At 30.3% G+C, this 15,906-nt stretch overlaps 3 protein-coding genes and 1 pseudogene across 5 annotated transcripts; all 4 read right to left on the bottom strand.

Moving 5' to 3' along the window:
- Positions 1 to 301: 301 nt before the first annotated feature.
- LOC139787497 (uncharacterized) lies at positions 302 to 2,988 on the bottom strand. Its single transcript, XM_071726594.1, has 5 exons — positions 2,216 to 2,988; positions 1,971 to 2,070; positions 1,725 to 1,829; positions 718 to 876; positions 302 to 609 (listed from the first exon to the last, which is right to left on the bottom strand). The coding sequence occupies exons 1-5, from the start codon at positions 2,986 to 2,988 to the stop codon at positions 559 to 561; spliced, it is 1,188 nt and encodes a 395-aa protein (XP_071582695.1). The 3' UTR covers positions 302 to 558.
- Positions 2,989 to 6,000: 3,012 nt separating this feature from the next.
- On the bottom strand, positions 6,001 to 6,630 carry LOC139787486 (uncharacterized; annotated as a pseudogene).
- A 1,541-nt stretch (positions 6,631 to 8,171) lies between these two features.
- LOC139787498 (uncharacterized) lies at positions 8,172 to 10,681 on the bottom strand. 2 transcript variants are annotated; one of them, XM_071726596.1, is made up of 6 exons: positions 9,670 to 10,681; positions 9,321 to 9,420; positions 8,966 to 9,073; positions 8,682 to 8,837; positions 8,510 to 8,586; positions 8,172 to 8,419 (listed from the first exon to the last, which is right to left on the bottom strand). In XM_071726596.1, the coding sequence occupies exons 1-5, from the start codon at positions 10,467 to 10,469 to the stop codon at positions 8,539 to 8,541; spliced, it is 1,212 nt and encodes a 403-aa protein (XP_071582697.1). In that variant the 5' UTR covers positions 10,470 to 10,681; the 3' UTR covers positions 8,172 to 8,419; positions 8,510 to 8,538. The 2 variants fall into 2 exon arrangements, with proteins under 2 accessions (XP_071582697.1, XP_071582696.1); XM_071726595.1 differs by lacking the exon at positions 8,172 to 8,419 and having other exon boundaries at positions 8,526 to 8,837.
- Positions 10,682 to 12,302: 1,621 nt separating this feature from the next.
- On the bottom strand, positions 12,303 to 15,712 carry LOC139787499 (uncharacterized). 2 transcript variants are annotated; one of them, XM_071726599.1, is made up of 6 exons: positions 13,701 to 15,712; positions 13,283 to 13,382; positions 13,044 to 13,151; positions 12,732 to 12,887; positions 12,563 to 12,641; positions 12,303 to 12,460 (listed from the first exon to the last, which is right to left on the bottom strand). In XM_071726599.1, the coding sequence occupies exons 1-5, from the start codon at positions 14,588 to 14,590 to the stop codon at positions 12,591 to 12,593; spliced, it is 1,305 nt and encodes a 434-aa protein (XP_071582700.1). In that variant the 5' UTR covers positions 14,591 to 15,712; the 3' UTR covers positions 12,303 to 12,460; positions 12,563 to 12,590. The 2 variants fall into 2 exon arrangements, with proteins under 2 accessions (XP_071582700.1, XP_071582698.1); XM_071726597.1 differs by lacking the exons at positions 12,303 to 12,460; positions 12,563 to 12,641 and having other exon boundaries at positions 12,675 to 12,887.
- Between the last annotated feature and the right edge of the window lie 194 nt (positions 15,713 to 15,906).

The raw sequence follows: 15,906 nt of genomic DNA on the forward strand, positions 1-15,906 counted from the left end.
CATACCTTTGCAACAAATATTACTTTTATTTTGATATTATATTCTGATTTAACTATTAATTTTTTAATTTACAAGTGATAAACATTAATAGTATATTGTGCACCAAGGGGAGAAAGTAGCGTTTTTCCTCGAAAAAAGCTTTTGACCCGAGGTACACACGATATTTTTCACAACACCTTTACGGAAATGTTCGACTTCCATGCCTAGAAAGGGGCGAAAGTGGCCAATTTCACGCCAGGGCTTACTTTCCTCCCTAGGGAAGAAAATTGATACTTTCCACCCGGTATAGCGGACGGAAAGTTGTTACGGAAAGTATCAATTTTCTTCCCTAGGGAGGAAAGTAAGCCCTGGCGTGAAATTGGCCACTTTTGCCCCTCTCTACAGGCATGGAAAGTCGAACTTTCCGTGGAGGTGTTGCGAAAAAGCTATTTGTCACTATTCCTTATACGAAAATAAAAACTACAAATATTAATAAAACTAAAAAAGTTTTCCACTTATAACATAACAATAATAGTTACTATATATTTCAGAAATATATATTATTGCCTTTGTCATTTCTTATCGCATTCTTAATAACAGAAGGGCAATAGAATATGATTGATTTAAAACCTAAAAAGATATTTGAACAAAAATTATACAACACTACCTATTATTTTTTTAAATACTGATAAAATAAGCTATGATAAATTTATAGCACATATTATTCATAAATCTTACCGACATGAATGAAGGTAAAGATAAGTTGAAGTTTTTAAATAATGAAATTCTAAGATCCATATTGTTACTAGCCATTATCACCATCATGAATATACGTTTTACGGAAAAATTGAATCGATACCAGTCTTCGTGAAATGCTTTATCTGTTATGTCTGAAGTCTAAATTTGATACAAACAAAATAATACATTTTATAATTTTCAATTGTAGAATATGCTCAATTTAATAATTTATGTTCATAATTGGACATATTTTTTACTTAAATAAAATATTTTTTTAACATTTCTAATCAAACACGGACTACGTTTACACAGCGGCTTATAATCTGGTTTAATAACTGCCGTACACTATCCAATCCAAAATTATTCTTCTTTTGATTCTAACGATCATTTAAATATGTACCTATTTTGGTACTCTGAACATTACAGTTTTTGGATATCTTTAATATTAAGCGAGATATTGCAAGTTAAAGTTTGAATAATTTCTCAAATCAAGCACCCATAAATGTCTTCATATTCCGCAAATGAGAAAGGCATCGCTTTGAAGTACTATTTTGAAGTATTAGCTATATTTACTAAACCATAGCAAATACAACAAAAGTTTACGTACATTTTTTATCCTACTCAGGCTTCTCTTTCACCTCCTTCTAGTTGGTTGACCTTACTTTTCGGTACCTCTATTATACATATATATGAATATACTAAAAGTTGTAATTTAAGTATCAAAAAAGGCTCATATCTAATTGTAAATGATTATTATGATCAAAAGAAGAAAAATTTTGGATTGGATAGTATACGGTAGTTAATTAAACCGGATTATAAGCCGCTATGTAAACATAGTCATGGTTAAAAAGATTATTAGCTATTTAACTTGCTCATAAATATAGCGAGTATAAGTCATTTAACAAAAAAAAGAGAATTAAATCCTGTCACCGATTTAAAAATTATTAAGAAACTTTTACTCTTGAATAAATGTAATGAATAATGATATATGTTAAAATAAATCTTACTGCTTCTGATAATTTCTGAAAACAATTACACAATATATAGAACTGCGTTATTGAACCGGATCCGTACATAAAGACCATAGAACCTTCCAAGAGAGACGCCGATATCTGAGGTTTGACAAACATCGCTGCTATACTATAACTGATAGTAATTTGAAATAATTCAATAGCAGTGCTTGTTACTTATATCTGCAATGTATAATTGCGAACGCATTTCTAAAGTAACTGATGTCATAAATTATTACTCACTCTACTTAACATGACACCAAGAAAGCAGAATCGAAAAACATTATTCACATACATAATAACGATATTTACAGATAGTAATTTCTTTAGCATTAACGTTATGCTGAAACAGAGAATGCATCTATATCAACAATATTATATAAAATGTTAGTACAGAGAGTATTAATGTATTGATATATTATAGAATGCCATATTACATTACTTGTAATGAAATAGAATTTTACATTAGGTTACTTAAGTGCACTTACTACACCATATTGTTGTGTTGCCGACATAAGTTCTTTATCTCCTTCTCTATAGACGAATCTACCCTAAAATTACTTTCTAGAACATTGCAGTTATCTGCTTGTTGGCTACAATTCCGAAATGCCAATACAAACCTCGAAGCAATGTATTGATACTGCGCCGTTATCAATGATATCAAATGCGTAATATAAACATCCACGCTGACCTTCTTTACAAAAATATATATATTGTTGATCAATGTTATCACGGTACCGATCAGATAAATATCGACGGAAAATGGCTCCTTGGAATAAACGCCCGGTGCTTTAAAATCCGAGTAGTAAAATTGATTTTTTTCAAAAATCAACGGAAGCGACATGCAGCACCAGAAGGAAGCGGAAAACGTGCCGATCACTAAGTAAAATTTGAATGGAGTCTCCATAGGTTTTATATTCGTTATTACGATATTCCTCATGTTCTCGTCTCCAATGTTCAACGTATCATTCAGTTTTCCTATCAGTTGCTCTACTAGTGCTGTCTGCGAGAATATTCGCATGATTACAAAGTTTGCTTCCGCTATGACGATCAAGATAATTATTCCGTCCATTATTTTCTCTATCGGCACGAAGAAGCAACCGAGGATTAATGTGACTACGTAAAACAGTTCAAACAACCACACGCAAGCGCTGTATATCCTCCAGAATGTTGAAAATGACGAATTGTTGGTCATCGGTAGCAGATTGCCCGAAAGCAAGTTTAACCGAACGTTTAAGGGATTTACGCTTTGGAAGTCCATTGCTGCATTAACTCGGTATCGCGAGAACTTTATAACGCGTATAGAAATTGTTCTGTAAAGTTAAAAGTGTAATAATTGTGAGACGTTGAATGATCCATTCTATTTCTTATTTATGCATTTTTTTTCGCGTCCATGCATCAAATAAAACTCACTAAAAGTGGCCAGATTAAGACTTAATTCAGATTTCGTAATATTATTTTAATGTTACAAGAGGTATTTTACTTAAAATTATGACAAAACTTAATTAGCAATATTTCTATTTAAACTAAAGTTTTTTAAAGTAAAGAAAGATAGTTTTTAGTTACAGTTGTTTTTAATATACTGTCTTATAGAGGAACTACCTTCAGTATACGTTAGAGAAATATGACAATTCACAGTGCGAGTATCTTACCCTTGTTTCACATTGATGCACACGCTCCTTTCTGTCTAGAAGTAGGTATGCGAAGTATTTCTGACGATATTTGACGATAAAATTGTACTAATGCGCACTTCGAACAATTTCGTAGCCCCCTTTGTATTATTTCTATCATTTATCTATATATTATTCATCTTCACGTGACGGTATATTTAAAGCGGAAACAAGTTTCTTTCCTTATAATCAGAGTTTGTCCTATAATTGGAGGGGTGCATCGCGGATGAATTATCGGTAATAACGTAGGGGTGTACTGGGTAGCTGTTTATTTAGAAAGACGATATTTATGATATGTACGAAATATTGTACCTATAGAAGTTTATAAAGAAACATCGCGATATGAATGACGATTTATAGAGGATATAGGTCTCACTATATATATTCACTGTCGAACGCGACTGTGATCTTACTTAGCAATTATTAATGCGCTATAAAGCGACTATTATCTTATGGTACATTGTCAGTCCAAGAATGCTGCGGAGTCCTCACAGACTCACAAAATCTAAAATACGCACAAAATGATCTTGCCTGACACGCGCAAAGTACTCCGACCAGTCTGTACAATATTTAACGATTCTATCGGTTGCAAGCTGATCCTTAATGTAAGTTGTCATTTTTATTTAATTACTATTTGATGTTCTATCAGTGATAATTTTTAAGAAGTAGGTAAAGACGAGTATCAAAATTCCCTTTTTTGTTGTGTGACAGGAAATTGAGATAGTAAGATTTCTCTCGACGTCAACGCTTTACTCTTCGAAGAATTGTCGAAAACTTCACGCTTAATGTTAATCCTCAATCCTTGTGTCTGTATGTTTGTGTGGTTTAGTGTCTTAGGTGTTCGTTTAATTTCGCGCGTATTAGCAAGCGCCGTCGAGTTTCGGAGACGCGTGCGTGGAAAGATCGATAATAGTTGCTTTCCATTTACACTCAAGTGATCTAAGTCACTCAGTTATGTGAGTATTTTATACTCAGGTAAGATATGTCATTTTGTATTTACCTGCTTATTTTGGTGACAAAGCTATCGCATAATAATACAGATTCATAGCCTCACTTTTAATGTGAGTCTATTAGATTCATTAAAGCACATGGTCTCGATTGTGGATAAAAACTCAGTTGAATCTCACTTGCCAGCATGCAAAAAGAACGTGACGTCACAAGTGAGAATTATCTGAGTTTTGATGTAAATGGAAAGCAGCTATTATCGATCTCTATCGAGCAGAGAACCCAGCGAGAGGGAAACGGACCGCGTAGCAATCAGGAAGAAGGGAAGAGACATTGCCCTTCCGTCTGTTGAAGCGTGCGGTTGGCCTTCGAGGAGTTAATTGTAAATTTCGAGGAGCTCAATTGTAAATTAGTATATTTAAGTGGATTGCTTGTTAGTATCTTGATGTCTCGGGAATTATCTCAAATTTGGACGGCGTCGGTCGCCGGAGAGCCTGTGCCAACAATTGTGGGAAATCCGTTAGTAAAATCGAACGTCCGTAAGTGAAATAAATTTATATTCTTTATCTCAACTTCTTGTAAATCTATTTTCCTTGGGTCCACCAACTGATCCTGTTGTAATAAATTGCAAACACATGTCTCATATTCATAAATAAACTTGTATTTTTCCTAAATAAGGAGATATATCTTTGTAACTAGTATTACTCATATACCGAATTATAGTCTCTAATTTTTTAATTTTTAAGTGATAAATAATATTAATTGCTATTTGTTATTATTTTTTATGCTAAAATAAAAATTTTAATAATAATCACAAATTTTAATAAAAAGCAAAAGAATTTTTCGTATTTATAACATAATTATAATTACCATTTTAGGAATATATATCATTGCCTTCGTCAATTTTTATTTCATTTTTAATATCAGAAGAGCAAATAAATATGATTGATTTATAAAAGATATTTCAAAATTATAGAAAACTATCTTTTATTGACAAAATAAATTACTAATTACATAGCACGTATTGATCATATATCTTACCGACATAAATGAAGGTAAAGATAAGTTGAAATTTTCAAATAATGCAATTCTAAGATCCATATTATTATACTAGCCATTATATCAGCCATCATATCAGGAATGTACGTTTTAAAGGCTGAGTCGATTTCAGTCTTCATAAAATATATACTTCGTCCGTTATGTCTGTACTCTACATTCAACAAAAACGAAATAATTATACAATTTACAATTTTTAATTATATTATACTCAACTTATTAACTTTATATTTATAATTATTCATAATTATATATAATAATACAATAACTTTTAGTTAAATACAAATATTTTTGTTAACATGGCTATTGAAACATGATTAGAAGGATTAATAATAATAACTATTTTGCTTATAAATATTGCGATTGTGAGTAACGACTCGAAAAAGAGAATTAATTTCTGTCATTAATTTAAAAATTATTAATAAACTTTCACTCTTGATCATGCTTAACGTTGCACGTTAAAATAAATCTGCTTCTGATAATCTTGGAAAACAAGCACACAATATATAGAACTACATTACTGAGCCGGATCCGTACCGGATGATTACCATTAATTCTTCTATGAAAGACGCCGATATCTACAGTATCATAAACATCGTTGTTATACCATAACTGATCCAATAACATTATATATTATATTTAAATAATCGTGCGAATGTATTTTTAAAGTGATGTTATAAATCGTTACTCGCAGTAGTCAACATGACACCAAGAAAGCAGAAACGAAAAATGTTATTCACGTATAATATGAAGGAGACATTTACAGCTAATAATTTCTTTAACATTAATGTTAGGCTAAAACACAATACATTTATATCCATTATATTACAAAAGGTAAATGAATATATTTACCTATATGTTGTGTTATAGAATTCCATATTATGTTAGGTATATATATATAATTTTTGAATTATATACACATATTATAGATAAAATGTGTGTATAATTCAAAATTTTCAGACAATTTGCAATATTATTAATCAATTGTAGATAACGCACTTTTACTTTATATAACTTCGATATGTTGCCGACATAAAATATTTTACCTCCTTCTCTGTGGAAGAATCCACTCTGGAATTATTTTCTGGAGAACTACTGTTATCCCGCTGTTCATTGTTGCGAAATGTCGATACAAGTCTGAAAGTAATGTATTGATACTGCGCCGTTACCAATGATATCACGTGTGTTGTATAGACATCGATCGACGCTGACTTTCTTGAAAAAATATACATAGATTGGTGGCCACTGAATGGTTCTTTGGTGCACAAGGCCGAATTTTTCAAATCCACATAATAGAATTCAGTCTTTTGAAAAATCAGTAGGACCGATATACCGCACCAGATTAAGGCAGCAGTTGTGCCAATTAAGCACCAGGTAAATTTTGTGTGGCTTTTCCATGGGCTTTAGAATCTATTTATTACGATATTCTTCATGTTCTTATTTTTAACGCTTAGGATTTCATTCAATTTCCGTATCAATTCTTGCAACAGTGTTGTGCACGCGTGAATTCGTGCAATTACGAAAACTGCTTCTGTCATGACGACCAACGATATAACTCCATAGTTAAACGCTTTAGCTTTCGGTACTAAGAAACAACCGGGGATTAATGTAACCTTGTAAACCACGTGGAACAATCACACGAAAAGAAGTTGTATATCTTCCAATATATTGAAAATAAACAAAAATTGTAAAATAAAAAGCGTAATAATTGAGGTTTCGATTGATTCTTTCTATTTCTTCTTATTTATGCAGTTTTATTCTGTCCATGAATTAAATAAAATTCAGTAAACGTGGACACATTAAGATTTAATTTATATAGATTTTGTAATATTACTTTATTTTAGTACTCGAAATTGTCAAAAAACTTATTTAGTTAAATTTAATTAGCAATGCTTCTTCTTAAGCTAAAATTTCTTAAAATTTAGAAAGACAATTTAATTTAATTTAACTAAAATTGTCCTTAATGTGCACATTTGTCTTATGAATGATCTACTTTCAGTACTATGTGTTAGAGGAACATGTACATACAATTCATAAGTACGTATACCTTACCTCTGTTATATTTCTATTGATGCACACACACTCATTTCTGTCCATAAAAATATACTATGCATTTCTGTTGATATTTAAAAATTACTAGTACACCTTGAACAATTAAGTAGCCCTCTTGTATTATTTCTGTCTTTTATCCATATGTTAGTCATCATCATGTGACGGCGTATTTAAAGCGGAAACAAGTTCCTTTCCTTGTAATTATCAGAGTTTGTCCTATAATTAGAAGGGGCGCGTCGCGGTTGAATTATCGGTAATAACATAGCGCTTTACTGGGTAACTAATAAATTAGAAAGAAGAGTTGTCCACTATATACGTATGAATATAAAGGAATACGTATGAATATAAGACATGTCGCGATAATGAATGGCGATTTATAGAAAAAATAGAATAGAAATTTTTCTTTGTTCTTTGGGCAAAAGCGATTGTGCGTTTACTTGTATAATTATCATCATGCGCTATGAAGCGACGATTATCTTATAATACATTAGTTAATTTAAGATTATCAATTTCCTCAAAGCCACAAATCTAAAATCCGCGCAACGTGACATTGCCTGACACAAGATACTTCGTCATGCCAATCTGTGCAATTTTCCACGATAATTCTTCGTCTGTCATAAGCTGATTTTTATCGTAAATTGTTATTATAATGATTTAATTTACACTATTAGATGTTCTGTCAATGATAAATTCTCTTAGAAGTATTAAAGTAAAGCACTAATTATATAAGAAATTTCTCTTTTTATTAAAAAATGTCATTAATTAAAAATATATGGCCGGTGTTTTAAAATATGAGAATGCTACTGCAAACTTCAAATTTTATATTGCTATAAATAATCGGAAATTTTATTTCTACACAATTATCTGTCACAGTGCAATCTACATTTTATACTACATTTGCTTACTGTTTATTTAAATTCTTAATCAATTGCTAAGCTTAATACATTGTACATTGTAACATTATTTTTACTGAAACAAAAATTATGTACTTAAGATAACAGAAAGTAGCCTCACAAGCGTCATTTCTAATCTTTATATTTTAATAAGAAGTATACTTACTGTATAAAATCTGTGCAACAACGCATTCCTTAAGTTCTTAATAGCAAAAGCGCGATTGAATATGACTGATTTAAAATCTAAAATATTATGCAAAAATTTGTAATAATATCTGTTACAGTATTAATAGAATACTAGATACGTTAATGAGACATGAAATGTACATAAAGCTCACCGCCATAAATGAAGATAAAGATAAATTGTACTTTCCAAACGTTGACAGTTTAATATCTAAATTATTAGACATTATCATAAACATAAATGTACGTTTTATGGACTTTCCATATTGGTACCATCCCTCGTGAAATGCATTATCCGTTATTTCAGCACTCTAAATTAGAAATAAAGAGAAAATTATACATATCATAGAACATTTTTATTAATTACAAACATTTCTTAGTTTAATCTCATTTTGTATGTAACGTGTATATTATTTAGAAGTAGTGCAACAAAGCCTACCGCATCTAGTAACTGTTGCACACAATAACATAGTATGTAGAGCTCCACAACCCCACCGACTGCGTACGGTATAAGCGATAATCCTTCCCACAAAGTTATTGACGGTATCTAAAATTTACCAAAAAATAGAGCGCATCGGTAATATACTATCCAAGTAAAACAGAAAATCGCAATGATATCAAAATGACATAAAAAATGATGGAAAAATCTAAAAATCGTCATTTTGCCATCATTTTGACATTATTGTGACTTGCTGTTCTACCTGAGTAACTGATAAGATGCAATAACATTATGCTGTCTTTAGATTTAGCACATATTCCAAGAGTATAAATTAGTATTAAAGATTGTTACTAACTGAAATCATCATGATAGCAATACAGCAGAACCGAAAAACGTTTATTACATATATTAAACTAATATTTAAAGACAGTAGTTTTCTTAGCATTACCATTATGCTGAAACAAAAAACACCACATACGATAATAAGAAAAATAACAATTACCATTGTATCACAGGATAATTATAATAATAAATTTAAATTATACATATTGCAATGATTTTTGTATAATTTAGTAACACTTATTTATTTTTTAAATAAAATATCAAACATTATAAACCAACACAAATATTAAAAGCAGGTTTAATTAAAACTAAAGGTTTTTGGTACTTATAATATTTTCGAGAAATTTAAAAAATAATCTTACTGAATGATCGTATTATGATGCCGACATAAAGCTTTTATTTCTTCTTCTACGTAATAATTTATTTTTTCTTCTGCATTAAGATAACATTTCTTTATATTAAATTCGCTATGATCATCACTCTGAAGCAATCTATCTTGAAATATCATAGATAGTTTTAATGCGGTGTATTTATAGTGTGCCGTTATCAGCAATATCACATTTATTACGTAGCTTTCCACGCCGACTTTCTTCGTAAAAATATACGCGCTGCTCATCAGCACGATGATACTTCCAAACACAAAGATACCGGTCGTGAATGGCTCTGTGGAGTAGACAACTGGCATCCTATAATCTACGTAGAAAAAGAAATTTTTTTGAAAGGCCACTACAAACGGTGAACTACTCCACAGTACTATGGACGTCACGCCGGCCGACCAGTAAAACTTAAGGGGAATCTCCATCGATTTTATAGTCGTTGTCACTATACTCCTCATCATTTCGTCCTCCACGCTCAGAATGTCATTCAGTTTCTGAATTAATTGCTGCACCAATCCTCTACATGCGTGAATTCGTATGATTGTAGATGCCACTTCCATGGTAACCACAATACCGATTAGACCATCTTTCAGAGCCTTTTCTTTCGGCACAAAAATACACCCGGGGATTAACACGCATGTTTGCACTATTTCGAGCAGCCATACCAGAACGCTGTATATTTTCCAAAATATCGGAAACGACGAATTGTCGGCGGTCATTGGTAACAAATTGCCGGACACCAAGTTCAGCCGTACATTTAGCGGATTCACATTTTGGAAATCCATGTCATTGATGTCACTGTTTCGTAACGAATTGTACTGGAACAGAGAATGGAAAAGTAGAATATGTAAAACCAAAGAGTTGGAAATGTTTAGTAGAACCGCGGTTCTATTTATTTATGATTTAATTTACACTATGTAATTAGCTTCAAATATTGCCGCTAAAAATTTTTTATACTGTATTTATATAAAATGCACGAAAAATATAAATTTTAGCAAGTTGTCTGCAAATAAGACAATAATTTAATATAATAATAATAATAATAACAGTGTACTTAACTTAATAATATTTTGCTCAAAACTAATGTTTCTTTACAGCTATCGTCTGTTAGCAAGGATTATCGAAAAAGCACGTACACACTTTATAAAATCATCAGTGTGAGGAATAAACAGAGAATGTGCCGTTATATTCAACTATGTTCACTTACGCTTCTTTTTGTGTCTACAGTACAATGTATGACATTTCCACCAGCATTGAAAGTTATTCGCAAAATACGAGTGATTTATTATTCCTCTTGAATTTCTATTTCTCTTTGTCCTTTGTGAATATATCATGGTGTCATACGATGACAAGCTACGATCTCTCAGCGCAAGAATGTCCAAGAGTATTCTAATGTAATTATTATCTATAATTTCACAAACTACTTGATGATGTTACTACTGCTACATATTGAGACTCAGAAAGAGTCCCTAAGGTGGCTTATTTATTTTTGATAAACATAGAGCTGAAAGCAACCGTGAAATTCCTTGTAATTAGCACTAGACCATACAGTGATCATTATCTTATCGCTCATTATTGATCAGTGCTATGCGCCGCAAAGTCCAGAAAAGTCACAGTACTTATTTGACAGTATCTTACTCGTATGTCATCGACAAGAAATTGTGATATATCTGATATACTAAATTCAAGTGCTGGAAATGCTAATTTTATTTTATAAACTATTTTGCACCAATTTTACGAATGTTCACAGACTGAACAGTAAATTAATTTTCTTTCATTATAGTGTGTTTCTCATTGCACTAAACAACAAATCGATTTTGATAAATATGTTAAAATAATAATGTATTTACTTAACTTAGATATATGTCATTAAAAATATTTGTTGGAAAAAGTGTGTTGGAAAAAACAAAATTCACACAAAAATATTATTATTTAGGCGATCAAGATCCAGTCCGACTGAAGGTAACTTATCTCTACTTAATTGAAAAATATTTTTAATAAAGTTTGCTACTACTTTAGAATTACTTGTTTGTTTTAGATTTGTAATAAAATAAAAATACAAATTATATTAAATCTTAGGCATTAATATGTTATCATAAATTAATAATTTAACATAAATGTTTGCTTCTTACAGTTGCTATTTTAGTCTACCTTTTTATTTTGCAGAAGATTTAAAAATTATAACAGTAAATAGTAATGTATAAATTTTTATCGATTTATAGAACATAAAGATATTGGAATATTATCGATATATTATTTATCAAATATCTTTATTATTATTTTTTGCTTTATTGCTAAGAATTTATAAAATGCTTCTTTTCATACCTTTTCCCTTATGTTTCATTCTTTCGACTCTTTTTTTCTCTTCTTTCTATATATTTAAAAATTTCCATATTTCTTCTCTGTTCCATTCCTCAAATTTCTTAACCATTTCTTCTCTATTTCTTTTTCTTCTCTTTCTTCTCTCTCTGCTTCTGTTCTAACAATTCCTTCAGCTTAATTTCTCCTTTCTTCCGTGTATTTTTCTCTTCTTTCTTTACCTTTCTTCCATTTCTTATAAATCTTTTGTACTTTTATTTTAAAATATGAAATATAAGAATGTTATTGCAAACTTCACGTTTTATATTTGTTATAAATAATAAGTATTTTTATTTCTACTAAATTCTCTATTACAGCGATATCTACATTTTATACTAATTTTTCTTATTGTTTATTTAAATTTTTAATAAATTTTTAAGCTTAACGTTATACACTGTGCACTGTAATATTATTTTTACTGAAACAAAAATTATGTACTTTAGAATAACATAAAGTAGCCTTACAAATTTGTTTCTTAACTCTCTTTGTATTTTATTTATATAATAAGAAGTATACTTACTCTGTAAAATCTATACAACAACGCATTTTTAAGTAGTTTTTAATAGCAAAAGCGCGATTGAATATGACTGATTTAAAATCTAAAATATTATACAAAAATTTTTTATAATATCTTAAAGTATTAAAAGAATACTAATAGATACAACACATGGAATGTACATCAGACTCACCGCTATAAATGAAGATAAAGATAAATTGTACTTTCCAAACGTTGACAGTTTAATATCTAAATTATTAGACATTATCATAAACATAAATGTACGTTTTATGGACCTTCCATATAGGTACCATCCTTCGTGAAATGCATTATCCGTTATTTCAGCACTCTAAATTAGAAATAGATATAGAGAAAATAGAGAAAATAGATATAGAGAAAATGATATATATCATAGAACATTTTTATTAATTACAGATGTTTCTCGGTTTAATCCCCTTTTATATGTAACGTGTATATTATTTAGAAGTATTGCAACAAAGCCTACCGCATCTAATAACTGTTGCACACAATAACATAGTATATAGAGCTGCACAACCCCACCGATTGCGTACATAATATGCAGGAATACTTCCCACAAAGTTACGGATGGTATCTAAAATTTACCAAAATATACAACGCATCGATAATATATGTTAACTGATAAAATGCAATAATATTATGCTGTCTTTTATAGATTTAGCAAATATATTCCTAGAATAATTGGTATTAGAGATTGTTACTCACTGAAATCAGCATGATAGCAATCCCGCAGAATCGAAAAACACTTATTACATATATTAAACTGATATTTAAAGACAATAGTTTTCTTAGCATTATCATTATGCTGAAACAAGAAACACCACATATGACAATATGATGTTACAGTAAAGGATAAAATAATAATAATAATAATCATGATTAAAGAATCAGTATTAAAGAATAATTATAATAACAAATTTAAATTACATATTGCAATAAAATATTTAAAAAATGTAACTTCTTGTATAATTTAGTAAAAACTATATGTGTTTTAAATAAAGTATCAAACATTATGTAATGATATTATATAATAAATCAAACGAATATTGAAAACTGATTTAATTCAGATTAAAAGTTTTTCATACTTATAACATTTTTGAGAATTAAGAAAAAATAAACTTACTGAATGATCATATTATGATGCCGACATAAGGCTTTCATTTCTTTTTCTGCATAATAATCTGCATTAGGATAACATTCTTTTGTATTAGATTCGCTACGATCATCACTTTGAAGAAATCTATCTTGAAATATCATCGATAGTTTTAACGCGGTGTATTTATATTGTGCCGTTATCAGCAACATCACATTTATTATGTAGCTATCCGCGCTGACTTTCTTTGTAAAAATATACGCGCTGCTCACGAGCACGATGACACTTCCTAACACAAAAATACCGGTCGTGAATGGCTCTTTGGAGTAGACAACTGGCATTCTGTAATCTACATAGAAAAAGGAATTTTTTTGAAAGGCCACTACAAACGGTGAACTACTCCACAGTACTATGGACAGTACGCCGGCCGACCAATAAAACTTAAGGGGAATCTCCATCGATTTTATGGTCGTTGTCACTATACTCCTCATCATTTCGTCCTCCACGCACATAATGTCATTAAGTTTTTGAATTAATTGTTTCACCAATCCTCTACATGTGTGAATTCTTATGATTACTGATATCACTTCCATAGTAATCACAAGAGCTACCAGACCGTCTTTTAGAACCTTCTCTATTGGCACAAAAATAAACCCAGGGACTAACCCGCATAATTGCACTATTTCGAGAAACCATACCAGAACGCTGTATATCTTCCAAAATATCGGAAACGACGAATCGTCGGCGGTCATTGGTAACAAATTACCTGACACCAAGTTCAGCCGAACATTTAGCGGATTCACGTTTCGGAAATCCATGTTCTTGATGTCGGTGTTTCGTAACAAATTGTTCTGGAACAGTGAATGTAGCGTGTGTAAAATGAGAGAGTCGATAATGTTTAATGGAGCAGTTTTATTCATTTATCATTTAATTTATACACTACGTATTTATATATATTGCTTTAAATATTACAGCTTACAAAATTGTAAAGTACCATACTTATGTTAAATGCACTATAAGTTTTAGCAAGTTGTCTGCAAATAAGTCAGTAATTTAAGAAATTGTAGTAATAATATCAATATACTTAACTTAATGATGTTTTGCTCGGAGCTTAATGTTTCTTTATAGCTATCGTCTGTCAGCAAACATTATTGAAAAAGCATGTTCACATTTCATAAAATCATCAATAGATGAAAAGAGAGGAATGAAAAGAGAATGTGCCGTTGGACTTGTATTTATCTTTGCTGACATACGCTCTATTTTGTGTCTGAAAGACACATGTGACATTTCTACCATAATTATAAGTCACTCATATAATTTGAGTAATTTATTATTCCTCTTGAATTTCTGTTTCTCTTTGTCTTTCATGAATATATCGTGGTGTCATCCGATGGTAAAATACAATTTTTCACCGCAAGAATATCTCCAAGAATATTCTAAAGTAATTATTATCTATAATTTCGCAAATTACTTGAGGATGCTACTACTACTACCACATATCGATTCAGAAAGAGTCTTCTTGTACTACTATCATAGATAATAAAATAGTTTACAAATGTTTGATACGATATCCGAAAGCAGTTTCTTTCGTTTAAATATAGAGCTGAAAGCAACCGTGAAATTCCTTGTAATTAGCGCTAGGCCATGCAGTAGTCATTATCTTATTACTCGTTATTGATCATTGCTGCGCTGCAATGTCCAGGAAAGTCACAGTATCCGACAGTATTTTACTCGTATATCATCGATGAAAAATTGTGATATATCTGACATACTAATTTGAAGTGGAAATATTAATTTTATTTTATAAGTTATTTTGCCCTGTAATTTTTTATAGATGTTCACAGTTTCTAAACAGTAAATTGATTTTTTTATTATAGTGCATTGTCTTGTTGTACTACATCAAATCAGTTTTGGTATGTAAAAATTATATTATATTTGAGTAATTTAAATACCTACATGTTATTAAAAAATTATTTTGAAAAAAGTATAAAAAATTTACACAAAAATATTATTATTAAGCTTCCAAGATCCAATCTGATCGAACGTGGCACTTCTCTCTAATTAAAAAATATTTTTAATAAAATTTATTGTTACAAATTTAGAATTACTTGTTTGTTTTAGATTTGTAGTCAAATTAGAATATAAATTGTATTACATTTTAGGCATTTGCATGTTACCATGAATGTTTGTCTACAGTTGCTATTTTTTCTTTAAAAATTTTAAAAACTATAACAGT

The sequence above is a fragment of the Temnothorax nylanderi genome, unplaced genomic scaffold (genome assembly GCF_030848795.1).
Source record: "Temnothorax nylanderi isolate EJ_2023f unplaced genomic scaffold, tnyl_v1.0 TNYL_tig0010_pilon, whole genome shotgun sequence".
Classification (NCBI taxonomy): Eukaryota; Metazoa; Arthropoda; class Insecta; order Hymenoptera; family Formicidae; genus Temnothorax; species Temnothorax nylanderi.